The sequence below is a fragment of the Neomonachus schauinslandi genome, chromosome 8 (genome assembly GCF_002201575.2).
Source record: "Neomonachus schauinslandi chromosome 8, ASM220157v2, whole genome shotgun sequence".
NCBI lineage: Eukaryota > Metazoa > Chordata > Mammalia > Carnivora > Phocidae > Neomonachus > Neomonachus schauinslandi.
The window spans coordinates 40,350,689-40,378,583 of NC_058410.1; the positions used below are offsets into that span (position 1 = coordinate 40,350,689).

The 27,895-nt window shown below is 39.1% G+C and overlaps 1 protein-coding gene across 3 annotated transcripts in view; it reads right to left on the minus strand.

The window, feature by feature from the left end:
* Window positions 1-11,887: 11,887 nt before the first annotated feature.
* Window positions 11,888-27,895, minus strand: part of PKIB (cAMP-dependent protein kinase inhibitor beta) — a 102,264-nt gene continuing 86,256 nt past the window's right edge. For 2 of the 3 annotated variants that reach the window (XM_021693467.2, XM_021693466.1), the window contains 2 exons: window positions 18,084-18,260; window positions 11,888-13,096 (listed from right to left, as the gene is read on the minus strand). In XM_021693467.2, coding sequence (XP_021549142.1) covers window positions 13,029-13,096; window positions 18,084-18,252 — 237 coding nt within the window. In that variant the 5' untranslated portion in view covers window positions 18,253-18,260 and the 3' untranslated portion in view covers window positions 11,888-13,028. Of the gene's footprint in view, window positions 13,097-18,083; window positions 18,261-18,386; window positions 18,457-27,895 lie in introns of those variants that run through there. The other variant, XM_021693468.1, reaches the window with a different exon arrangement.

The following is a 27,895-nucleotide window of genomic DNA, read 5'->3' on the forward strand; positions in this document are numbered from 1 at the left end:
CCTGATCAGCCTCACAGAAATTCCAGAAATGCTGAGGTCTAACTAAATCAGAGATATGGGAACAAACCAGACCACCCTGGTTTGTTCAGAGGTGGGGTCTTTTTATGGCAGTCACATTGTGACCAACAAAGAATAACTAGACCCCAAAGAAGAAGCCATCGAAGTGTTATCACCAGCCCTTACTCAAACCAAGATGTCACAAGAATGTTAAGGCCACAAGCTCCCTGGTCAGTTCTAAATAAAAGACTGTCAGTGGAGGCCCACATTGGCAACCCTGTCAGGACCCCTCTCACTCCTGAGAACTTTCTCTGTATCCCTGCTTAATAAAACTCTATCGCTTTACTCACTCACCTTTGTCGGCGAGATTCATTCTTCGACTCCGTGAGACAAGAACTTCGCTCTCCCACTTCAGTATCATCCCTTATTTATTTTTTAATTTGCATACTAATGCTTTTCATACTGTTTTGAGTTCTTTTATATTGTCTTAGGAATTATATTTTGCTCAATTTTTATCTTTCTTTTGTTTTAGATAATGAATTCTTTCTTAAATAGTAAAACCTAGAGAATTTTTTCAGAATAGAATTTGTAAAAGAACTTCTGGATCAGTTCCTTCATGTAATATTTGAGGAGACTCAAGGTCACACACTCAGCTCTAATCTCTGAGCATAATCTGGATGGCAGCGGGTAAGAAATACACTATGTTAACATTATATAATACCAGAATAGATTGGAACTTCTAAAATTATTTATTTTATTACAATGATTATTTTTGAATTAGGTGTCTTTTTTACCCTTTTATAGGATTTGTTTAGAATTGAAGTATGTAGCGGGGGCTCCTGGGTGGCTCAGTGGATTAAGCAGCTGACTCTTGGTTTCGGCTCAGGTCATGATGATCTCAGAGCCCGTGGATGGAGGTGGGGCCCTGGGATGGAGGTCAGGCTCCCTGCTCAGCAGGGAGTCTGCTTGTGGATATTCTCTCTCCTGCTCTCTGCCCCTCCCTCTGCTGTCACATGCACTCTCTCTCTCAAATAAATAAATAAATAGATCTTTAAAAAAGGAATTAAAATATGTGGCTATCTTGTTCAACTAAAACATAAAAGGACTTAAAGAATGTATGCAGAAGTGATATAAAATATGCAGAGATGTAGTATATCTGCTTGACTTTCTTTTCAGTGTTACCTAGATCCAGGAAAATAAATACAACTGAGAAAAATCCACCAGACTTTTCTTGGCTTTCTCTACTTCATTCCTGGTTTGGAAAAAATCTTGACCTTAATCCAAATAGGTGGCCAAGGGTTGAGTATTACATTTGCTTTGCTACTGGTCCTGCTGTGAACTTAGATTTTGCTTTTTTCTCTGCTAGATGAAAGTGAAGAGTAAATGATTGACAAAGTGATTCCCAAGGAGGAAATTCAAACATTTGCCAAAAGCCAAAGATAATTTTATTTCATGCTATGCCTTTCTAATTTGTTGTCTATAAGCATAAATGTTTATGATCTAGGATTCATTCTATCTCACAAGATAGCATATGATTTTGTAAGTTTTCTTTATAGAAACCTGTGTTCATATAAAGGCAAAATAGGATGACATAAGCAAAGTATGTTTCCAAACAACTGCAAAAATTCTCACACTCTTTATTCCTGTTTTTGCTTTAAAGAAAGAGATAACATGAGTCATTATGGAAAACAACCGCTCTTATTATTCCTGTTACCCCAACCCCCTTCCCACACTACTCCAAACACACACACACACACCCCCCCCAAGAATTCAGCTCCCAAAATACAAGGACAACTTTGTAGAGATGGGTTTATTTATAACAATGTAATATTAACATTTTCTGGAAAACACAGTAAACTGTAGGAAAGACAAATTCAAATAGGGGGTGTAAAGCATTTTAAAATATTCTTGTTCTTTATAATTATTTGATTAAACAGAAAAAAGTGATAACAGAATCCGTAGAATCTTCATGTTAATGGAAGATAAAAAATTGTCTTGTAAAATGTGACATTTTTTTGTCTCTACACTAAATGGCTTCAAGTGTACCAAACTCTTTACATGGAAAAATGCTTTTCAACAGCGTCCTTGGCAATCTGTAAAGATGATCTCGCATTGCCAAATGGGCTTTGAGCTGCTTCCTAATTTACTTTTTTCTCAGTTTGTTACTTGATGTTACACATACTAATGTGCCATCCTAGGCTAATTTGACTTCCAAACCCTCACCATGCCTGTGTTTCAATGCTCCTGTTCTTCTTCTATTACCCTCCAAAATCACTGAAATCAACCACTGCTATTATTAGGAGAAAAGCATAATATAGAAAATATGGTGCCCATAACTAAGATGCCTGAAACATGTTTATTTTCCAGCTGATGCTCGTGGAGCAGAAATTCGGGGCATCTTTTAACAACTATTCAGTAGAGAGAGAACCACTCCTAGTTAAGTTGCCTAGGCAACCATTTGGAGCAAAATCTGCAGTTAAATTTTTTTCTCTCGTGTTCTATTTTTCTAGACATGGCTAATTTTTTCCCCTTATTTTCCAATATCTATTTCTCCTCACATTTTTCTTTATACATTATTTTCAGCATTTCTTCTCCTCTTGCTTTTTTTCCTCTTATTCTTTTCTTCTACTAATTATCCAAACTTTCTTCCCCTTAGGAAAGAGATCAACAAATATTTGCCTTTAAAGTTGGTCTGTCAACTACCATCCGGTTACTATTTTGTTCCTTTTTAGAAAATCAACTGTAGACCTTTCATAAAAATGGAAATTCTGCTCACTTATGCTAAAAATCAACTGTAGACCTTTCGTAAATTTGGAAATTCTGCTCACTTACTCTAAAAATCAACTATAGACTTTTCGTAAATTTGGAAATTCTACTCATTTACACTAAAAATAAACTGTTGACCCTTCATAAATATGGGAATTCTGCTCACTTACACTACCAGAGCGTGGTTGAGTACCAGCTTATTAAAATGCGGATGTCCCCGTTTTAGAGACAACAGTGGTTCAGACTCTGATTTCCACATCATCCTGCTTTCTCTGAAGGCTGAGGGCATTTGAAGTGCTATTTCTTAAGCAACACCAAAAACAAACAAAGGGTGAAGAACCTTTGATCTGAGGAGAGATTGCTTTTGTTAGCAGACTGCTAGCTAGGGTGAGTTAGATTTGTAAGAATTAGATTGTTTAGGGAGGGGAATACGTGACTGCTGAGCAGTCATTTGTATGGACTGAGGTTTCTTACAGCTTCCCAGATCTGGCTCTGATGTGGAGATCTTTTTGACAGATTCAGCTAGTTTTGGTTAATTGCCACCCATTTCTCATTTGACTAAGAATAGAGCATAAATATTTTCATTTAGATAATTTAAAATAAAGGTGTTTGATAACTTTCCTTTTACTGCTTCACTACTCAAAACAACAAACAAAAAACACTTCTTAAAGTGAGTTGCTATTGCCTACAGCGTAGGGTCCAGATGCCTTGGCCTGCCTTTCCCAAGTATCTAGAATCTGTTCTGAATCTCATTTCCGATCTTATTTCCCATATCTTCCACCACTCTTTGCACCTCAATACCGCCACACCAGCCCATTTCTCTCCAAATACACCATGTCATTTCTGTCTCCTCTCAGCCTTTGGTCATAACTGAAATGTTCTTCCCATTCCACCAATCACATTGTCCATCATTTGCAGCTGGGCCCATATTCAGGGAGGCAGGAGATACTCTGAAAAGAGCATCCAGAAAGGCAGCTGGTGAGGTTTTCCCTCTTCTCTTTTCTGACGGTTGTTGCCAAAGACCTCAAATTCCAGAGCCATCTAAGAATAAGGACCAAATGAGGTGAGGAGTCATAGATTATTTCAAGGGGTGAAAGTCTTAAGAAAGAGAGAAGAATGTCCCTATGGTCACCGGCCACTCAGATGAGGTGGGTTCCTTCCCAAGTGTAACATGGTGTCTCAGGACATAAGGAAGTCAGACATGTATTAGTGGAGAGCTACCAATTTCTATATCTTGAAGAAGCAGGGAGGGGAAGTGAGGATAGCTTTAGAAAGGTGCTCAATGTAATTAAATTGAATAAATGAAAGTTTTATATAGTATTACTTGTTAGGGAAACTCTGATCATTTCTTCAATTAATACTGAGAATTTATGTTATCACTCATTTGTTGAATATGTGGACACATAATGTCTGGTCTGCCTCCTCTTAGCTGGAAAAGTGAAATAAGTAGCCAGAAAAAAATTTTAAACAAACAAAATATGAATTTGTTTGCAAGCTAAAAGTATATATTCTACTATTGCTGATAGCCAGTTTCATTTCTCAAAGTATCTCTTAAAATGAGCTTGAAAATCAGAAACTATCAGATAAGATTTAGAGGATTTCTAAACAACTTCCTTCTACATAGAAGAAAACTGAAATTCCAAGAAATAAAGAATGCTTGTATTTGAAAAGAACCCGCCAATGAAAAAGAACCGTTCTCTTTTGGATTTTCTGTCCCTCCTGGTGACAGAATCATCCAGCCCACTGGTGCTCACTTTCTGCTAGTAGGTGAAGTAACTACTAAGCTATCTCCTTGGGTCTACAGCCTCTGATGGAACACCCTCCCCTGCAACAAAACCTCACAGAATCTCCTGAGCAACCACCTACATCCATTGCTGCAAGCTGTTCTCACCTGCAGAGTGGGGCCATTCGTTTTGTCAATTACCAGTGGGGGGGAACAAACATTTGGGGAGGGGACCCAAGGCCATCTTGGCTGTGGGGGGCAAGGGGAAGACTGGTAGGAAGATGGCTTGTATGGAGGGCCGGCTGGAGGTGGGAGGAAGGTAAGCTTCTAGGAAGTTGCCCCAGAACCTTGGTGCAAAAGCCCCACTCCCTCAGCATGTACCGCTCAGCAGAGGAAATCAGTGTTTCTTGTTCTCCCTATTGAGGGTCATTGTTTTTGGAAAACCCCAGCGGTGACAAGAAGCATGAAAAGAAGAAACTCATCCCCATGCCTAGACCAAAACTACCAAAGAGAGGCAATGGGACTTGGGGACAGCCTGGAGGCAGTAACATAATGGAGGTAAGAGAACCCCAGGAGAAAGGAGCTCAGGGCTCAATTCTGCAGCTGCTGAGTTGTCTTGAAATGGACTTTGTTTAATCTTGCCTTTTGAGCACACCCTTGACCTCAATCATTATCTTAAACATTTTACTGGCCCATGCCTCAGTTTCTTCAGTTGTAAAATGGGGACGATAATGCCTACATTAGGATTATGAGAATTTAGAGAGCATATGTGGGCAAAGCACTTAGAAAAGTACCTGGCATATAGTAAACACTGGGTTTACTCTCCTTCGAGAAGACGGTATAAGTCAGTGGTTACAAGCACAGATTCTGTTTCTGATCTGCTTTGGTTTGAAACTTGGCTTTGCCATTTACTAGTGTGATCTTGGGCAAGGACTTCCCTGGCCTGTTTTTTCTTATGTTGTGCTGTTAAGGGAAATAAATGAACACACATAAAGCCCTAGTACATTAAGTGTTAACTGTTAATGCATATTAAGCATTATCTCTTCCTTCCCCTCCTCACTCACCCACATGTGGCCTGTCACTGAATCTGGAACTTGTGTCCAGTGACAACACTTCAGAGGTATCAAGAAGCTGTGCTCAGAACCTCTTACCTCCCACAGGGACCTTGCCAAAACGACTCGGCCAGCATCCCCTTTGTGCACTCAACTTGCCCACACAACGTGCAAGGGAAGTTATGGGAAAAGGTTTCCCTGTTTCCCTTCCCGCCCTTGGGAGACCAGGAATAATCACTTAGTTAACCCACATTCTATTTTCATGAGACCCATCTTTCTCCTAAGTGGAGGAGAAACTCTGAAGTGATAGAAGATATTTTTAATTAAATCAAGAATAAAGGCACATAGTCGTATGCTATTTACTTGGGCTCAAGCTGCCAGGGGCTTTTCAAAGTCTCAAAGTTACAACTGAAAACAGTACTTCTAACTTTAAAAAAACATCAAAGGCCAGTTCTGAATCTAAGATTGTAGAGAATTCAGAACTGTTTTTAACTTGATTTTAATGAATAAGACATTTGTGCATAACCATCTTAAATTTTAAAAAAGAAAGAAATCCAGTTGACCCTGTTGTACAGAAAAAAGAACTCTTTGTTGCATGGAAGAAAAAGTTGTAGCCTTATTTCTAAGAAGTGTATTTTTAAGATGTATTAGAGCACCCTCTTTTGGTACCTAAGAACATAGGGTGTCCTAAAAATTCAATAGCCGGAGATTAGCGCGCTTTCTTAGCCCATAATTTCCTTTCTAAACTATCTCAGAAAAATTGTGTCTGAAATACTGTAATTGTTTGTTGTTGTTGTTTTATTTTTGCAATAATCCTGAACAACACAAAGAGCAGAATTGGTAAAAACCAAACAAATCAAAACAAAACAAATTGGAAACCTTAGGAAAAGGGATTAAATTTGACCCATGTGAAATCAGTAAGAAATGTGGTGCCAGCGCCACCTAGTGTCGATTTTGAGTAATTCTTGCATATGAAAAAAAAAAAAATTTACCCCAAAGACTATAATTTAGGTTACAATTAGGCCACAATTCTGCAACCAAATTCACATTTATTGACTGACATTCCCCTTCTTTTTTTCTATTGTTCTCCACAATCTTTATAATATCAAATAACGGAAATATTTTAAAAGTAAGTTTTTTCTACTAATAGAAATCCAATTTAGGTGAAATTTTTTTTATAAAACTGGAATATTTGGAGGCCTAATATGTCTAAAGCACCATGAGATCCTTCAAAGAGCTATCAAAGTACATTCCATACATTCTAAGATGGGGCAAGACTTTTTCTCTAATCTCTTGCACTGAGAATGGTTCCCTGAGGCCTCCATAGCGATCCCCACCTGGCGCTTCAGGTGCTTCTCGGCCATCGGCGCGGCCAAATATTACCCAACCCCCGAAATAGATCTGCATAGAACAAAGGCGACCATTTCATTTGCCTGTGTGGCCCTACCTTTAAGATATTTATGGTTAGTTCATGACAGATTATTTTTGGGATTCCCACAGATTATCAGTGTGCCCTTTCCAGTCAGAGGCAGCCCCAGGACAAATGTAAAATGAGGCAAGTTTGGGTCTCCTTTTCAGGGGAGCCTGTATGCCTCTGCCTCCCAGGGTACTACCTCCCGCCCGAAAGAGCCACAAGCTCCTCACCAGTTTCCGTCCCGCAGAGTCTGGCAAGTTAATACGAATTAAACCGCAATTGCACTTGCCATATAGAATCTTTTCTTCAGTAAGATAAAATATAAAGGAATGAATGAATAAATGCCAAACAAATAAATAAAATTCCTGGTGCTGAGACATAAATGCCTCATGATGGCTAATGGGCTATGCTGCCTATATACAACTTTTCAATTTTTTTTAGGAATCCTGAGTGGAATTCAGAAAAACTTAGTAAGACTGGCAGATGAGATGGTTTGAACAAAGGGCCTTTTTGTGCCAGAGAGGCAATGAATATCCTGGCTCTGAGAGCCTCATCGCGGGTCACTGTTGTTACTTTCTTACGTGTGTGAATTCCCAAAGGCACTTCCTGAATCCATTTTTTTCATCTGTGGAATGAGGAACATTAGCAACTATTTTGTATGATCATTATTCTGAAGCTTCAGGGGGATCTACTATGGTACTTAGTAAGCACCACTCAAAGAATGGCTATATAATAATAGTAAGTATTATTATATAGTATATATACATATTATTATCATTATTCCTATTGGTATGTGCTCCATAAGAAATTTGTCCTAGAATTCTAACAGGGAACAACAACACTTTTCCAGCCTTTTGTTTGAGCCAATGCTTCCATTTTTAAATAGCTGCAGATTTCCAGTGTTCAATAAGAATTGTCATCAATAACTCTGGAAAAAAATGGAATCCACTCTGATTAATCAGTCCTGGTTTTAGCTAAAGAGGTGCTGCTCATGGAAAGAAAAGAGAGCAAAGAAATAGGAGGAAAATGTACTTTGGCAAATAACATAGAAAAGAACAGACATTCACCTTAAAGTCTCTGTCACTTTTTATGCTCAGGAAATTATTAATAATAATTGCTAATAATAATAACAGCTTTTCTATGTATCAGGCACTTTCCTTAGCACTTTACTAGTATCCACCATTTGATTCGCATAATTCACCATTTTACACATTGAGGAAATTGCAGCACAGAGACTAAAATAACAAAGCCATGACAGCAAATGGCAGAACTGTAATTTGAATTTGAGGTGTCAGATAAGGCAATAGGCTAGTGTGCTTTGGTTGCTCTTCCTCTCTCTCTCTCTCTCCCTCTCTACCACCATCATCTGCCCAAACTGGCCAAAGCCAACTGAGCTAGCAAAACTGAAGCTAATGCACCATTTCCTTTTGCAAATAGGACACCTTGCTCTGTAGTCACTCACATTCTAAGACAGTTCTAACCTCTCCAGCCCAGATCACAAAAAGATCTCTTGGCACACGGCATAGAATTTTTTGTTGTTGGTGTTCTGCTTTCTACTCCTTTATAGTCAAGTTTCCAAATAACCACTTTATAGCTTTATCATTCCCTCTTGTCCTGGTTTATCTGACAGTACTAATTAAGACTTTACAGCTATTGACTAAAGCAAGTGGCTTATAAATAGACAATGGCAAAAATGGGCTTGGAGACTTTCTTTAATGAGCCCCAACTAGATAGTTTTGTTGACACTGTCTTTGACAAAACAGCAAAGGTTCTCCCAAAAGAACCTGATTTTTTCAAAAAGTTGGCAGGCAAATTCAATTTTGCATTTAAACTACAATTGAACTCTCATTCTCCTTTGTCTGGAGTCCATTTTAGCAAAAAAATAAAAAATAAAAAAAAATAAAAAATAAATCCTTTCATCAGGCTAACAAGCCTGATACCTTCTGTAATACAAAATACTTATAAATATGTATATAATGGGGAATGCCTGAGTGGCTCAGTCAGTTAAGCATCTGCCTTCAGCTCAGGTCATGATCCCAGGGTCCTGGGATCGAGTCCCACATCGGGCTCCCTGCTGAGCGGGGAGCCTGCTTCTCCCTTTCCCTCTGCCTGCTTCTCCCCCTGCTTGTGCTCTCTCTCTCTCTCTGGCAAATAAATAAATAAATAAAATCTTTTAAATATGTATATAATGGGACATGTATGAGTGCATTGTGATGAATAAGTGATTTAGAATATACATTTGGAATGTGTGTCATTATCAGCAATAGTGAGGAAGGACATGGCTTCATTTCTCATCTTCTAATTTTAGATGAGAAGTAAATACCATATATAATATTATGACCCAAGAGTTGTTAATTTTTTTTCTTCTACATTTTCATGGAACGAGTTACTCATTTAAATACTCAAAATTCGGTTTTGTTGCAGTAACTGTCATAAAACATTAGTGAGGTGACTCATTGTTAAAGGATAATACTCATCACCTATCAGCAGCTCATTAGCGTGTCTGAATTGGCACTAATGTGGTAATTACTATGAATCATCCATTTCCATTATAGTGTCTTCTCCCAGCACCAAGAACAGGGGATGTTTGTGAAATCACACAGGAAGGCAGAATATAGCCAAATTAACGAGTTCAGTTGCCCACTACCTCCACTACCAGAGAATAATGGCAAAGCATCTGGGATAAAGATGATGATGATGTTAGCCAATATTTATTGAATAAGTATTCTTTGCCAGCCATTCGTCAACTGTTTTACATATACTATCTCGTTTGCTACTTCCACTTACCCTACAAGGTATGTACTATTCTTAATACCATTCTACAGAGGACAAAGCTGAGACTTGGAAACGCTGTAAATTGCCCCAAATCATGCAGCAAGTGAGTAGCAGAGATAGAATTCAAACTCAAGTCATATGGATCCAAAATCCACATGCTTATAAAACTCAACACTCAAAACAAATAATCCAACGTAAAAATGGGCAGAAGACATGAATAGAAATTTTTCCAAAGAAGACATACAGATGGCCAATATACATGAAAAGATGCTCAACATCACTGATCATCAGGGAAATCAAAACTACAATGAGATAGCACCTCACATCGGTCAGAATGGCTAAAATCAACAATGTTGGTGAGGATGTGGAGAAATGGGAATCCTCTTGCACTGTTGGTGGGAATGCAAGAATGTAGAAAACAGTATGGAGTTTCCTCAAAAAGTTAAAAATAGAACTACCCTTTGATCAGCGATTGCACCACTAGGTATTTACTCGAAGAATACAAAAATACTAATTCAAAGGGATACATGCACCCCAATGTTTATAGCAGTGTTATCTAAATAGCCACATTATGGAAACAGCCCAAGTGTCCATTGACTGATGAATGGATAAAGAAGACATGGTGTATACACACACACACACATACACACACACATGCACACACTATTTAATATATAATGGAATATGACTCAGCCATAAAAAAGAATGAAATCTTGCCATTTGCAATGACATGGATGGAGCTAGAAAGTATTATGCTAAGCAAAATAAGTCAAAGAAAGACAAATACCATATTATTTCACTCATATGTAGAATTTAAGATACAAAAAAATGAGCAAAGAGAAAAAAAGAGAGGGAGGCAAACCAAGAAACAGACTCTTTTTTTTTTTTAATTTTATTTATTTAATTGACAGAGAGAGAGAGAGAGACAGTGAGAGAGGGAACACAAGCAGGGGGAGTGGGAGAGGGAGAAGCAGGCTTCCCGCCGAGCAGGGAGCCCGATGCGGGGCTCGATCCCAGGACCCTGGGATCATGACCCGAGCCGAAGGCAGTCGCTTAACCAACTGAGCCACCCAGGTGCCCCAAGAAACAGACTCTTGACTATAGAGAACGAACTGATGATTACCAGAGCGGATGTGGGTGGGGGATGGGTCAAATAGGTCATGGGGATAAAGGAGGACACTTGTTGTGATGAGCATGGGGTATAAAGAAGCGTTAAATCACTATATTGTACACCAGAAACTAATACTATACTGTATGTTAACTAGAATTTAAATAAAAACTTAAAAAAAAAATGAGACAAAAAAATAACTATTTCAGAAAGTGAGCCTTTATAAATGTAAGAAAACAGGGGAGCTATGAAGACTCAATTTGATGGTTGGCCACCATGTTTTTATAATCAATCCAGTGTGTATAATTCCTTCACCCAGATCAAAAAAAGAAATTATTGTATAAATACTAAACATTTGGAAATAGGAATGATCTGACAATTCGTTGACAATAAAGTATTAATGCTTAATAAAAAAAAAATCCACGTGCTTAACAGTTTAATTCTAATCCAGGGTTTCTTAGACTTAGCACTACTGACCTCCATGCCAGATAATTCTTTGCCGTCAGGGTCTCCTGGTAGGACTGCAGGATGCTTGGCAGCTTGGCAGCATCCCTAGTCTCTGCCCACTAGATGGCAGTAGCGCTTTCTCTCCCCAGCCCCCACCCTAGTTGCGTCAAAAATGTCTCCAGATACTGCCAAATGTCCTCTCTGAGGCCAAATTGTCACTCTCCCGCAAGTTAAAAACTACTGCTGTTCTACTCTAATACTCTTTATACTCTTTACATAATAGCATGTCATTCAATAACTCTCTGAAATATAGTTTTAATGGCTATAATACATTTTATTGAATATTAATTTAGTGCTACACCTAAGATACTAATTTAGATTCTTCTATAAAAAAAAATTTGTATTTGAGAAAACAATCGGGTTCTTTGAAATCTACCCCTCTGGTATATGTAAGATATTAAGTTAGACTTTGTCGATGAAATAATACATAGGAAGTGATTTATACTGTAAAGTTTATTAACTTCCTCCTTTAAAATGTGTCACCCTTTTTCAGTTGGTATAGCTAAGATGATAAAAATAAGACTTGTATCAGTAACAACTTTCTTGAACAGTGAAGAGTTTATTTGATTACTGTATACAGACATGACCTATGTCAACAATCAAATAAAATATAAGAGCATGCATATATATCTGAAAATGAAAATAAATTCATTACTCCATTTTTTAAAAATTCAGAATTTTATTATTTTCCTAAAATGTCTAATAAATCAAAATTTACTAAAACTTTGGTTTTGTTTTTGTTCCTTTTAAAATATATGCTTAAATATATATTAAAAGCAAGTATTTTGCTATTTCTACCTACAACATTCACTAAATATTTATGTGTTATGTTAGCTACTTTAGGAAAGATATAAAAATTAAGGTCTGCATTCCTGAGGAAATCATTTTAGAAACAAGTTACAAGACACAAAAGCCCTAAGAATAAGAAAAGACAGTATAAAGCAACTAGTAAAGTGTTTTGTATAATTCATATTAAAGAAAAACATATGCACACACGTACGCCAAAGTTAAGGAAGATAGCAAAATTCATTTAATAGGCATGTTCCACATAAACGATTCGTCACAAATTTTGTGTTCTGAGAGTCCACATGAAAAATCACAGTATGCATAGACTAGAAGCAAAATGAATCAAACAAAAACATCCTGGAGATACTTAGGTTGTCAAACTTTTGTAATTTTTCCAAATCCTTTTAGGGTTTGGGGAAAAGTGTGCATTTTTGATTAAAAATAAATATTCTCTATATGTTTTTGACTATTATTCCTTCCCATCAAAAAAAAATGTCCTACAAATTCCATAAAGTTTTAAATGAATAGTGTTTGCTTTATATTTACCAAGAAACGGGTTATCTGTTACCATAAAAATGGAATTAAAAATACATCTGGCCACGTAAATCCAAAAGAGAGCAGTGGATTTTGTTGGGTTTATAGATAATGATATGTATTTAAGTGACCATACATTCTTTCCTTGGGTGCAATTTGGAAGTAATATGCCTTTTAATAACCTACATTGGACATCAATGGTTGCATTCCAAGTGAGTAGCATTACAACAAAATTGTCTAATACACACATGTTGCTTAGGGCTGCAATGTTACCATAGTTACTACCAGATCAAACATCTCAGGAAAGCAGAGCCATTAAGTCTTCCAATGTACAGAAATTCAGTACTTTTGATAGTTTTTGAGCCTTCATTTTTCTTCTTTCTTTGGCTTTTCCAATTGCCTTTGTGTTGTTTCTTCATTTTTCTTTTTTACATCTAAAAAAAAATAAATATTTTCATTCACTTATAGAATATAGTGAAATATACTTCATATTATACTGGAATGAAACAGTTGGGATTTCCTTTATGCACCCTAATCATTTTCTCCTTGATTCCGACACGCTTTGCCCTCAATCTAGATATGGACACTACACAAAGGAAAGAAATACGGGTCGGTTTGGCAATCTACATTCTGCTAGTTACCTTTCTCTCCTATTCTCCAGAAGTATTACAAGCCAGGCAGTCTCCTGAGGTATTATTACAATCTCCATTTATAGACTAGTCCATCAAAGCATAGACAGGTTAAGTGACTTGCTCCAAGTCACACAGCTAGTAAATGACCGAGACACAATTTGGTTCCATAGCCCCACCCCCTTAATGATTTCTCCATAGGCATCACACTCTCTCTGACTTCCTCACACTTTCTACCTCCTCTGCTCTTAGGAGATGATCTTTCTACTTCACAGGAAAAAAAAAATCAAAGCCATCAGATAAAAGCTCCCTCAACTTTCTACCACCAAACCTCTAAAACTCCATCATCTGTTTTTCCTACTACCTTCCCTCCTATTACAATGGAAAGTGTGCTCCTCAGGACCGGCTGCACAATTTACTGGAGCCCAGTGCAAAATGAAAATGCAGCACCTCTTATTCAGAAAATATGGAAAACTTCAAGACAGCAACAGTAGCGCCTGACACCGAGTGCAAACCTCTTCTGAGCCCAAGGGCCCTGTGCAACCACACTCACCCAGACCTTTGGAGCCGGGCCTGGTGCTGCTCAGACTTTCCAGGTCTATTCCTTCATGATCGGGGATCCTATCCGTTTCTGCCTCATCAGGAAGCTGACTCTTAACAATCATCCTCCGCCTCCCTTTCACCTGACTTTCCCTTTCTCCTGACTCCTCGTTTCCTCAAGTCACCACCACCTTCACACTAACAAAGGCCTTCTTTCAACCACAAATCTTCCACATACTGTCTTGTCTTTTATCCTTTAAAGTGTATCATCCTTTGCTGTCTCCATTTTAAATGAAAACTATTAAGTCTCTACTGCTTCCCCAAAAGTGCTTACTGAAATCATCACTGGCATCTCTGAAGTTAAATCTGATGGACTCTATTCAGTTCTTCAACTTTCATTCAGGAAATATGTATTAAGCATGTATTATGTACCAAGCAGTGGAAAAAAAAAAATTCCAGCTCTCAGGAGACTTTTAATGAGGGATGTGGGGAAGAAGCAGAACAAGTAAAATATGTGGTATGTGTGGAGTCCTAAGTGCTATGGAGGAAATAAAAGAATAGGAGTTGTCAAGAAGTCTTGGAGCCTGGAGGTTGTGGTTTTAGATAGGATTTGCTGGGGAGAAGGGGCATGCGAGTGAAGCCCTGAGAAGGGGCGGGGTGAGCTATGCCGGGAGCAGGGAGAGAGCATCCCAAGCAGAGGGAACAGCAAGGTCAAAGGCATCAATGTGCAGGAAGGAACTGCAAGTGGGACAGAAGGGAGAAAAAAGATTGGAAAATGGAGTCAGAGAGATACCAAGAGACCAGATCTTTTAGGTGAAAAATGGCAGCTATCTGGACAAATGGGAAAGCAGAGCTGACAATTTTTGCTGATAGATTAGATGTAAAGATGAGAGAAAGAGGGGAAGACAAGGATGACTCCAAGTTTTGGCTCTAGCCACTGGAAGTGTGAAACTGCCATTCACCAAGATGGAGAAGAGGCAGGAAGAGCAGGTGTCAGGAAGAATATCTGGAGTTCTTCCTATTACCCATTAAGTTTGAGATTCCTGTAAGATAGCCAAGCAGAGAGGTCAAGTAGGCAGATGGATTTATGAGTGTGAAGCCAGAGGAGCTTCTGGCTAGAGATAACAAATTTGTGAGTGATCAGGAAGATTATATTATCCCAGTGAAATTGGACGATATCTCAAGAGGAGGGAATGTTGATAGAGAAGAAGTCAAAAGACAGTTCTGGTACCATCTAATTCATTAAGAGATAGGGGACATTAAGAAACAACAGCAGGGGAAGGAACAGCGAGTGAAGCAGGAAGAAAACCAGGAGAGTGGAGTGTTCAGGAAGCCCAGGGAAGAACAGTGTTGAGGGGAAGGGGCACGATCCACAAAGACACAACTGCCAAGAGATCACGTAGGGTGGAGACTAAGAATGGACCACTGATTTCATCAGACACAATGTCATTTGTGATCTTGAAATAGAGGGGTGGTGTGGTGAGGATCAGAGAAAGAGAGACAAAGGATTTGGAGGCATGTCCATTCTAAGAGCTTTTTACTAGCTGCTCCTTCTGCAAAGACCATGTTTACCTCTGATCTTCGTGTGCCTCCTGCTTTCTTCAGCTGCCACTCAAAACACACCATCGTCATTCAGGTCTCAGGAAGGGTTGCCCTAATTTCTCGGTCTAGAGTCACGCTGTAACTCTACCACAACATCCTATTTAATTCTCTGATAGAACATATCACTGTTGACATATATTTACTTGTTTATAATTTAACTCTCCCATTGGAGATAGAAGATCCATGACAGCAAAACTGTCTGATTCACCACTATGCTACTGGTTTTTAGAATGGTGCTTAGCACCTAGTGGGCACTAAACTGAACGATGGATCAAATAGTGACAGAGGGAGTTAAGAAAAGGCCCTTTGTGACATTTACCGCTGCCACCCTCTGTCATTTCTTGCTGATATGTTACCAGGCATCATTGTCCTCCCTATCGTGGTTGTTAATTTATAAGACATAGATTAAAACAGAGCATGAACCAGGCAAATTTCAGGCAGGTTAATTTCATGCAGGACACAAGGCATTTGAGATCCTAGAGGTCTTCCTGCCTAAAAATATTTATCAAAAACAACGACAACAAAAACCAAAGAGGACAGATCTGAGGGAAACTACCCAAAAACCACTTAATAATCCACCTAATAATCCCTTTGCCCTTCCCTCTAAGGGAATGTGATCTTGCTTGGAACAATCCTTTTTCTTTTGCTAGTAAATTCCTTGGCTCACCCTCCTTCTCATAAAAACCCTTCATTTTGTACAACTCCTCAGGGCTCCCCTCTAACTTGTTAGATAGGATGTAGCCTGATTCACGAATCCCTTAATAAAGTCAATTATATCTTCAAATTTACTTAGTTGGATTTTTGTTATTTAACGATATAAAAATAGTAACAATATTCTTTCAGATAATGGTCTCTAGTGACCAAAATAAAATGGTGAAGACTACTAATTCTCCTACAGTGTATTTTTTCTCTTTCATTTAGGTAATGTCAACAAGCATTAAGGTTTTGTGTGTGTGTGTGTGTGTGTGTGTGTGTGTGTGTGTTTGGGGCATGTAAACTTTAATTAGGCCTGTCAGGCTAATAAGTAACTTAGCTTCTCCACCTCTCTGGTTGAGGATGGCCCTTCAACAGCAATATCATGTCCTGGTAACCATATTCCATTTTCAAACTTAAAAGGCCAAAACCATTACACACATTTTTATTTATTTTCTTTCTTTCCCTTTTCCCATCTTATAATAGTTTGTATGGGGGCGCCTGGGTGGCTCAGTCGGTTAAGCGACTGCCTTCGGCTCAGGTCATGATCCTGGAGTCCCGGGATCGAGTCCCGCATCGGGCTCCCTGTTCAGCGGGGAGTCTGCTTCTCCCTCTCCCGCTCCCCCCTCTTGTGCTCTCTCACTCTCTCTCTCTCTCTCAAATAAATAAATAAATAAAATCTTTAAAAAAAAAATAGTTTGTATGTACATATGTACTTTTTTGCTATTATTTGTAGTGTCTCATATGAGAAATGCAATGACCTCTGGGAACAAGTGAGGTGTCCCTGGCCAAACAAAGATATACTTATTTCATAGGGATCAAACCAGGAACATTTGTAACTTTATCAGGTAACAAATAATGTCCTGAAGCAGAGGACCAAGAGCCTTCTTCTGGGACTTGCATGAATAGGGTGGATGTGTAGAAGCCGCTAGCCTCTTGCCTCCTTGGCAGCAGGAATAAATTTCTACACACATACTGAAGTCTACCTTGACATCTAAAATGGGGCACAAGGCACAGGTATCTTGGTAATGACTTGGAACTGAAATTTTCTTTAACCTTCATGAATGTTTTTTAAATAAAAAGACTTCTTTAAAAATTTACTGACAGTATGATTATATTTATTTCCAGAAGACCAAACTCCGGAAGCTAGATGAACTGTATGTAAGCAATGGGGAGACAAACCCAAGTTTTCCTTCATTGGTTTGACAGCTCCCCTTTGTCCTTAATTCAACTTTTTCCACTGAAGAATGGTTACCTTTTTTTTTTTAAAGATTTTATTTATTTATTTGACAGAGAGAGACATAGCGAGAGAGGGAACACAAGCAGGGGGAGTGGGAGAGGGAGAAGCAGACTCCCCGCAGAGCAGGGAGCCCGATGCGGGACTCGATCCCAGGACCCTGGGATCATGACCTGAGCTGAAGGCAGTCGCTTAACCAACTGAGCCACCCAGGCGCCCGAATGGTTACCTTTTATACAAATACTCACCTTACAGATCTCATCTTCAACTGATAATAAACTGCTTTTTAGATATGAGAAATAGAAGGGCTTATAGAATACTATAGTGAAGCCCAAGCTTCCAAAGTGGTTTGCTAATGGATGACAGGAGGAAAACTATTCTATTTCTGAGTGTTTCTCGATAAATTTTTAAGTTTATTGAGGGAAGGGATTATATTTGTTCACATTTTATTCCCAATAATGAGCACTATGAGTGACTCTACATGTCCACCAAATACATAAATGTTCAGCTTGCACATACACATTGGGAGAGAAAAAGATGAAGCTGTTCACTTTCAGAAAGCCTAAAAAAAATGAACTTAGCCTTCAACAAAAATTGAGAGATCTTAGTCAACACGTAAGAAAAAAGAGCACTTATAACTAGTTAAAAGTGAGACTGTTCCAGAGGCAAGGATTGATTAAGAAGAGAGGGCTGCTAATTCGAAGAGAATTTGTGCGTTACCTTCCTTCATGGAGAGGGCCTCCAGTTTGAGGGGCAACTCTGAGGGCCCACCTGTCCCGGCTGAGCCCTGGATGTCTGGCACAGCATTCCGGCGGCCGGTCCTGGCCGAAGATGCAAAATTATTGACCACAGACTCCACATCAGTCATTTCTGATGGATCTGTCCTCATAACAACATCTGCAAATAGAACGTGCACATGAAGAAGAGGATGAGCCTATTTTGAGGTAAATGTTCACGGTGGCGGTGAAAGGCATGGCCAGATCAGAACCACAACAGGCTTGAGAATGGAATCACTGATCACACCTTGCGTCTCTGTCTACTGTTACAGCCCTGAAGCTTCCATTTGCACGTTCGCAGCAGTGCTCAGTGTGAGCCAGCTTGCTATAAATAACCCCTGAGCCGAATAAGCCACTTGGATGCTTTAGGGTGCAGTAATCTCTTGCCTTTTGTTCTATTTTTCTGTGGATGGATCAGCCGAACGAGGGCTTGGAAGGAAATGAAAACTGACTTGTTCAGCCACTCCTGTAGGGACCCTGCCTGCCAGGATTTGTTTGTGGTGCTTGTTCAGGCTGAAACCAAATCACTATAATTTGTCGGGCCCACACGAAACACACTTGGCTCTTACTCCTTAGAAATTCAACTTCATCTCAGAGGTGTTTTGCCCCAGTGACAGCTGCATATCGCAGTCTGCTTGGGCCTCAGACCTAATTTTCAACAGCCTCATGTTCGTGTTTAGGAGAGTAGAACCTGTATTGCCTCTTCTTGCCTTTAAGTGGACCTGGTAATTCCTAGTGCTTTTCAAAGCATTTTTTTTTTTTTAAAGATTTTATTTATTCATTTGAGACACAGAGATACAGAGAGAGAGAGAGAGCATGAGCAGTGGGAGAGGCAGAGGGAGAGGGAGAAGCAGACTCCCGGCTGAGCCAGGAGCCTGACGCGAGGCTCGATCCCAGGACCCCGGGATCATGACCCGAGCCGAAGGCAGACGCCTAACCATCTGAGCCACCCAGGCGCCCCCAAAGCATTCTTTATCGTCCTAGTAATTGTCTCTACGAAAAAATTCTCAGGAAATCATTTACCGTACAGGGAGGCAGGGAGGCAGCCGATACTGTTTGTTCTAAAACTGACCCTCTTTCATATGATGTTTTCTAATGAATCTTCCCTAAGAAGTCAAAGCTGAGTAGGATCTCAAAAGCCGTGGTGGCAGCAAACATTTATTGAGAACCTATTAAGTCCTAGGCCCTCAGCTGGGCAACTGAGAGTACAAAGGAATAATAGACTCTCCGTTTTTAGGGGACTTTTACTCTCAAAGGGGAGAAAGAAGGTATACATGCGAGGACAGATAACATCATACCACAGAATGTGCTGAGTATCAACCAAGGGATGGAGGCAATCAATTGTGGTACTTGAGGGCAGAAATATGTGAGTCTTGACCTACCCATTTCACTGTTGTTGGAAGGGGGCCCTTTCCAATCGGTTAACTTCAATTCAGGAAATGATAAAAATAAAGTGAAACAGTCACAAAACACAGTGCATTTCGTATTCGAAACACAACTCCTTTGGTTCAGTGGACCCAAGGAACGGCCCGCTGAACTTAGCGTGGGCCTCGGGAGTCCAGGAGTAGGCGAGGCTCCTTCCCCAAATAGGCTCATCTTTGCAGGAATCGTGGAAAATTTGAGAACGAGGCTAGATTTTCAGACACAACTTTGGAATCAATTAGACTTCTCACTGTTTAGTATTTGCCAACTGTCTGGCATTGACGGACAGCGTAGAGTAATCTAAAGGGCACCAGACTGTTAAGACAAAAAGAACTTCACCACATTACAGGCTTGTAGGTGACACTGGCTAATTCATTTAATTTCTCTGAGTCACAGTTCCTCCCTGTGTAAGGGGTATAAAAAATACTAGCCTGACTGATTCACAGTATTCTTGGGAAGAACTAATGAGATAGAGGATATAGAAACTCCTCATAACTCTAAAACCATATGTTTGTTTACTGGCATCATCGTCACATCTCACAAAGTTTTATTTACTCCACCGCCCCTCTATGTATCCCTTTAATCCTACCAAGAAACATCTTCCTACTGGAAGAGGAAGCTTCCTAAGAGGGAAACTAGATTTATTCAATAAAACATGAACATTTCATATCTATTATCTCACTTTAAACCTCCCAATAATTTTATGAGGTAGTAAGGAATAACCCTCACTAGATGGATATGGAGACCAGGGCTCAGGGAGTTTAAATGATTTATTTAGTCACACAGCTGCTCATGTAGCAGACAAGCAAGCAAATCCAGTTTCAGTTCACTCTTAAAGCACGATGATGTGGATTACCAAAAAATTATCTTCCCAAATCCCTGTGATATGTATAGACAGACATATAATAGTTACTTTCAACTCTGCCCTGCATTACTTTTTAAATAGGGAAAATTATATATATACGTATGTATGTATGTGTGTGTGTTTGTGAGGGAGAGAGGAAGAGAGGAAGAGGTTCCCTACCATTTCACAGGTGTTCTTTTCTGGCTTAAATATTTGGTTATCTTGTGAGCCTCCTCCTTGTGCCCCCAGCCCCATGATACATGAATGTTAATTAGAGATCTCTTCTCTATAGCTTGTGAGATGTGACTGACACCAAGTTTGGAAAAAGACCCCATTTGCAGGCTTCTACTCTGTCCTCAGCCAGTTAACAGCGCATCAGAAGCCATGGGCATGATCAAGTGTTTATTTCTGTGGAGCATCTTCCTATGTCACGCAAATAAGTTAACTATACTAAGGTTGGAGGACCAGTTCTATGAATACCTTGATTATTCCTGGCCTGATATCCAAAATCTTAAAATTGAAGATAACGATATGTATAAAAATATTAAGATATGCTATTTAGAATATTTAAATGCTATATATTTTATGTTAAAGGTGTGAGTAAACTTCTTCAGTAAGATGCTCTATGTTAAAAGAAGTATTGAATTAGAATTTGTCTATTATTGAAAGGGAACTTCCAAAAGGTGGCCTATAGAGTAGGCGATCACCATGGAAGAAGAAATTCTGGTCTCCAAGTTTATTTCAAGGCTTCTTTGCTGTTGGCTGCTATTTTGGAAGTTTTTGCTTTTGCCTTTACATTATTATTTCAGACATAGGCTTTCTAAATGAACCCTTTTTTGTCAATTAGTGTTAGAAAACAAGATCATCACAAAACTCTCAAAAAGTCTGTCAAAGTTATACTCGTTAACTACCATTTTAAGATCAGAAACAGAACTGGATGTGAAGGGAGGCCAAGCCAAACAGGCTCCTTTACTCGGGAGCTTTACTTGGTCACTTCCAAGCTCTCTCTCTTTTCCTTCCCAGGACCATCTTCCTTTCAGAGCCTGCCGTGCTGAGTGGCCAGGATGCCAAGCTCCTCCACAAAACAGCAGTTCACCCAGCCCGACCCTCCAGGGCTGTGGCGAGAGGGAGTTCTCTACTGTGAAAAGTCATCTCATTTTCCTGACAGAAGGTGTTGGTAGCTTAGAGCTCACTGGGGGGTAGGAACACTGGAACCCACAGGGTGATTCTCAAACGGGCTCTTTTCATTCTCTGGCAAGGAGATTTATTGCAGCATTGGAAATAATCTGGAAGTCTGTGAGGGAAGAATGGTCGAATAAACTATATATATTATATTATGGAACATTATACAGCTACTATAAAGAATGTGCTAAATCCAGTTAGATCTGGGGCGCCTGGGTGGCTCAGTCGGCTAAGCGGCTGCCTGTGGCTCAGGTCATGATCCCAGGGTCCTGGGATAGAGCCCCGCATCGGGCTCCCCGCTGCATCGGGCTCCCTGCTCAGCGGGAAGCCTGCTTCTCCCTCTCCCTCTGCCTGCCACTCTGCCTACTTGTGCTGTCTCTCTATCTCTCTGTCAAATAAATAAATCTTTAAAAAAAAAAAAATCCAGTTAGATCTACCTACAGAAATGTGTCCATGACACACTGTAAAATAAAGCAAATTTTAAAAGTAATACACTGTGGGGGAGGGGAAGTAATGAATATAATATGATTTCAACTTTGTAAGAAGAATAAAAAATGCTAGCTGAAAATATAAGAGAGAACAAGGAGAATATTAACCATTTGGTGGTACTTCCTTATGTATGTTAACTTGTAATAATGAGCATGTATTATCATTGTAATTTAAAAGTACTGAAAGACATTCACCTGGCAAAACTAAGAATACACAGATATTCTAGCACAGAGAGTCTCTAAAAGTCACACTTTGACAATTTAGCCAAAAATAGCGTATCTTTAAGTGTAAGCTTCTCCCTGTCCAAAGAGTCATCTTACGTGCCTGTCGTTATTGTCTTCTGCAACATTGATTGCATATGTCTGATTTTTTTTTTTTTAGAGGGATGATTATATACATAGTAAAAGAAGATCAAAATGGAGCAACCAAGTCTAGCTAAAAGAGTCTCCTTTAAAATAGGGTTGGGAGGCCATGAGGGAAGAGGAATTTATGCACATCCTCAACAGAGAAACTATGAACTTTTTGAACTTTTAAGCCAGCCGCAAGCCCTCAGCCTGGACTTAACTTCCTCCTCACCGTGGCAACTGGATCACCCATGGTCTTCGCTTCTAAAGGAGCCAATTTGGTTTAACAAGCTTCAATCCTTCGTTTGCATACACAACCAATCCCAGTTAACCCAACTTCAATCCCTCTTTCTCACACAGAGGACCTGAAAACTACACTCCTAACCTTCCACCTTTATAACTCTCCCCCCCACCCCCCACCCGCCTTTGTCTTCCTTGGAACACAATATGGGTGTCTACCTGAATCTGTGTTTCCCTAACTGCAATTCCAATTGCCCAAATAAATGTCTATCTGCTTTAATTTTCAGTGAATCCTTTCTTGGTCAACATTATAGAGAGAGAGAACTGCTCTCTTCAAATGCTTTGTGACATTTAAAAAATATATAAACCCACAGAAAGAGGAGGAAATAGTACTAATAAATAAATACAGAAGAGAGATTAACATCCAAGTTCTTTTAATTTTCTGGGCTTAAAAAGCTAATTAGGTTTATGTTTGCTAACCAAGGCAGCTGACTCACTAGCAACTCTTCCTCTTATTCTTCTACAGAATTAGGTGGGGAATCTGGGTGAGTTCTGCTTTGTCAACTGCGGGTGATTACAGGAGCTGAAACCATTTGGACGTTTGGGGATTTCACAAATGTCCTCGCATGCCCCCAGCAAGGTGATGTAATTTTCATCTCTTTTGAAAACACACCATTTTCAGGGTGCCTTAACCAAAGCCCCGTCCCCCAGTCACATATACACACATGCTGGCATTTGCAGCGATGCAATATCGAAAATGCAACATCAGCACAACTGAAGAGGACAAAGATGTTCAAGCTAAATGGAGACCTGGAGGAAGACATATATATATGTAATATATATGTACTTTACATATGTATGTACACATGTGTATTTATATATAAAATCACTAGTCAGCTCCCAGTGGGCTCAAAAGAGCCTGCTAAGAAAGGAGTGTGTTAGTACGTTTTAAGTATAATCAGAAACAAAAGTTTTTGCAACTTCTTTCTCTCCCAATGGAGATGGCCCACCCTCTTAGCTCACACTCATTCTTTTCTCAAGTTTCCTTACTTGAAGCCAAGACGGCAAGAAGGTGATTACCTTCTCTCTAATCTCTGGATCCATATCACTCACTTCATCCCCCACAGTGAAACTCATTCTGCATGTAAGACTTGAAATACACTTCTTACCCGCTAAATTAGTTCTCTAGGGGTATGAGTCAGGCTATCTGAAAAAAAAAAAAAACACTTAAAGTAACAAAGAAGAACATATATTTTGGAAAATTAGTGCTTTTCCTGGTCAAAAGAAAGAGAGGATGAGATAGAGCAAGACATGGACTGGTCTCAGTTGATAAATTCCTCATCTGTCTCTCTCCCGCTTTCAGCACCTTAATACCTTATGCTAGATTTCTTCAGTTCTCTGCCTACTGCTCGTATTTTGCAAGATTTTCTGTTCTGGAGTGCAAAAACTTCTTCCAAACAAGGTGAGAGAACGATAATAATTGCCTCTTAATGTGGACCAACAAAAACAGATGATTATTTATTCATCCAGTCGACATTTATCAAGCTCCTACTAAATTATTAAGTGCCAGGCCCTGTGCTAGGCCCACAAGCTACAAAGAGGAATCCACAGTCTGGTGAGATCAAACACATTTTGATCTTTTCAGTAGCTTTCTTGTCCTCAAATCCTGTTCTTTGGAAATAAAGTGTCCACCTCTAAAAATGGGAATCCTAACACAGCTATTCACCTAAGTACCAAGACCATTTTAGGCTAAACAGTTTACATGAAATGTATACCTATATAAAAACTATTTTTTTTTAACTTAGAGATCTCCCTTTTTTTTTTTTTTTTTGGTAATTCCTCCACATATGGAGTTTCTGTGCCTCAAGTACAAGCCAGAGGAAATTCTACCTCTTGTCTGTTGACACACATATTATTTTTCATGCTTAAATTCTTGCCTGATAATGATTTAAACAGACCCTTCAACATATATTGGTAGGCACATGAAAGCTATTTTTACCACCAGAATTTTTGACAACTTAAACCTAAAAATTCTAAATATAACAAATTGATTTTCCTATAATCTTCCAGATAAGGTAGTGAGCAAATCTGAAAACCTTTCTGGCACAATAACATTCTTATACTAAGATAGGGTCACTTAGAATAACAATATGGTCTGATGTGGATAAAGATAAGAACATCGAATTCACTAAGCATGTAATCTCCTTGAGTGTAAGGGTCACATTTAACTGGTCATCCTACTTTTTCTTTTCCTGCTAGAAAAACTTACCCAAAACACGTCCTCCATAAAGGATTGTAGGGAGTTAGTTTGCCACAGGCCAACCCCTACCCCTTGCAGCTTCCCAAAATAGTAAGAGATACAGACCCAGACACCAGTGATGCATTAACGTGATACAGCCAGTTTGTGTTTGTTTGTGTGTGTTTTCTAAGCTCAGACAGTATTCTTTCTGCCATTATCATGACTCCCCCTGCTCCTCTCCAAAACAGATTTCCCTAATTATTAGTACGTTATCTTGAGCAGCACATACGTGTGTGCGGGCATTATGCATGATGGGTGGTATCCAGCACACACAGTGATATTTTCAGTTCTCCTTTAGATGAACGTAATTCTAAATGGTTTTAAGTTGTTGCAGAGTATCCCTCTTACTTTACATCTGACATAGTTTTGGCCTTTTACTTCCCACCTTTTTATTTCTATCTTTCTGAGTGATCAGAATTGAGAGCACTCAGCTTGAATTAGAAGGAACCATTCTCATTTTTTTTGCCCCCACTTTACCTCAAACCCTACCTGTACGCCTTCATTCTCACATATTCCTCACATTTTCCTTTCTATTCAAGGGACTCAAATATCATTGTTTTCTTATTTTATTAAGGTTCTGGAGCCTACTTAAGGAAGTATGTGGATTCAATTCAAAAAGTATTTATTTAACACCGACTGTGTGTAAAGCACTGTGCTATTTACCACAGTAAGTAAAGACTTCTCCTGCCTCAACTGGAGACCTGAAAAGGCTGCATGCCAGGCAGCTCCCCGACATGCACAGAGGAAGGAGTGGTTAGTTCCAAAAGAGAAGACGGGGCAGAGCTGCAGAGGGGGGTCCCAGGGAAAGAGCGAGCAAATTCCAGAGAGAGACTGCTCTCAGATCATTCACTTCTCATCTTTGCCTTTCCAACCATTTTCGGACACAAAGTGTTCTTAGCTTTCAAAAAAGGCACAAAGACTCTCCAAGCTCACAAAAGCCCAAGAACTGAATTTGCACAAAAATGAAATAATTTTGAGGATCCCATGGTTTGCTTGCACCATTTCCATGCCAGAGTGAACACAACCTGTCTGTGCAGGGGGTGTCAATGCAAGTCCTAAGAAGTCAGTTCCTTTTTTAAATGAGACGGTGGTTTTAAAATGTCAAGTGACTTTTGATGACATCAGTAGGAAGGAGAAAAAGGGAAGCTAATCTGACCAACGCGGTCATGGTAGAAATGACTTTGTATCCCTCTAAATAGTACATGGGCTGGCACATAGTTGCCCAATAAATTCGATAAATAAATATTGAATTAATAGCTGATATCTATAAATTATGGGCAGGCAAACATAGCTAGTGAAGGGGCTTTTAATTATTAATATTCTCAATAAAGACTGACGTTCAGTTAATCAAATATTAAAATGAATTTTATGACATTACCAATAAAGTAGGGCAGGATGTAGGCTAGTGGCAAATACAATGCCTTGGAGGCATGGGTAACATCAATTGTCATATGCAGAGCAGAAGTTAATGCAAAAACTCTTATGGAATCACCCTCACCCAAGGATCTGAACAGTTACACTCTTCAGACATCAGGTCTCTGGAAGGGATTCATAAACATTAAACTGTGAACAGACTGCCCTACCTAGTCAGTTAACACACAATTCTATCAGCTTTCCCTTGTGCAAATATGAAGTCCTCTAACACTTTAAATAGCCCAGATCCTATAGTTTTAACTCATTCAACTAATTCTCTTTCACCATTTTCATTCTCAACAAGGGGAAAAAATAGAGCCTTTAGCCTCTGGGCTTATTTTCTTTGCCTAAGATTATCATTGAGAGTGATACATCTATGACAAAAAATAGTCCCATAATTACTATTCCAGTATAAAGGTAATCTAAAGGAATAGCTTAAGCTTGGACACTTTAAACTGCCTGCTTTTATTTCAGAAAACTTTTATAACTTATATATGCTCATCTGTCTTCAAAAGGAAAAATGCAGTGATACAAAAGAACTATTTTTACTAACGTACACAAATATATATATATAAATGTGTACCGTATTCATCAAAGCCATTACTTTAGGAAGCTACATTTGTATTCCACCTCTCAAAATATTTTTGTGATTTCATCAGTGCAACCCACTTTATACTCCTATATAATATAATGGAAGAATAATGCTACATTTAAAATATAACGTTATATTTTATAGTGAACAGTTTTTAATTAAAAACTATCCCAATTGATCACCCATTTCTTTGTACTGAAATGACTTCAGGTTTTCTTCAAAGCTTCCTTAAGTAATTTAGATTTGCATATATTCAGAAGAATTCTATTTCAATATTTCAGAGCAGAGCTTTGAGCAAAGACAGCATTACTGAACTACCTTAATACACCCTTGGAATGACTGCCCTTAAATTAGTCCTCATATTTATTTAGCAGTCCAAATGGAGCAATGGAAAGTTTGGTCACCTAAAAGTGAGCATGTAGCAGAATCTTGCATTGCCTTCTAATAAACTAGCAACTTTCTTTCCTTTTTTTTTTTTTTTAAATTTTATTTATTTATTTGACAGAGTGAGACACAGTGAGAGAGGGTACACAAGCAGGGGGAGTGAGAGAGGGAGAAGCAGGCTTCCCGCTGAGCAGGGAGCCCGACGCGGGGCTCGGGGCTCGATCCCAGGACCCTGGGATCATGACCTGAGCTGAAGGCAGACGCTTAACAACTGAGCCACCCAGGTGCCCCTAAACTTGCAACTTTCAACAAGACATTTAACTTCTCTGTTAATTAAGTTTCCACATTTATCAAAAGTAGAATTAATATTATCTATTTATTACCTTGGAACCCAACAAACTAATGGATATAAATGTGCTTGGTTAATGACCACACAAATGAAATTTGTTTAGAAATCAATCATATTAATTTATAGGCACTATAATAGATTATCATTATAAACATTGATTATCCTGTTAAAGAAGGCTTTTCCTTTGGCTCTAGAGAC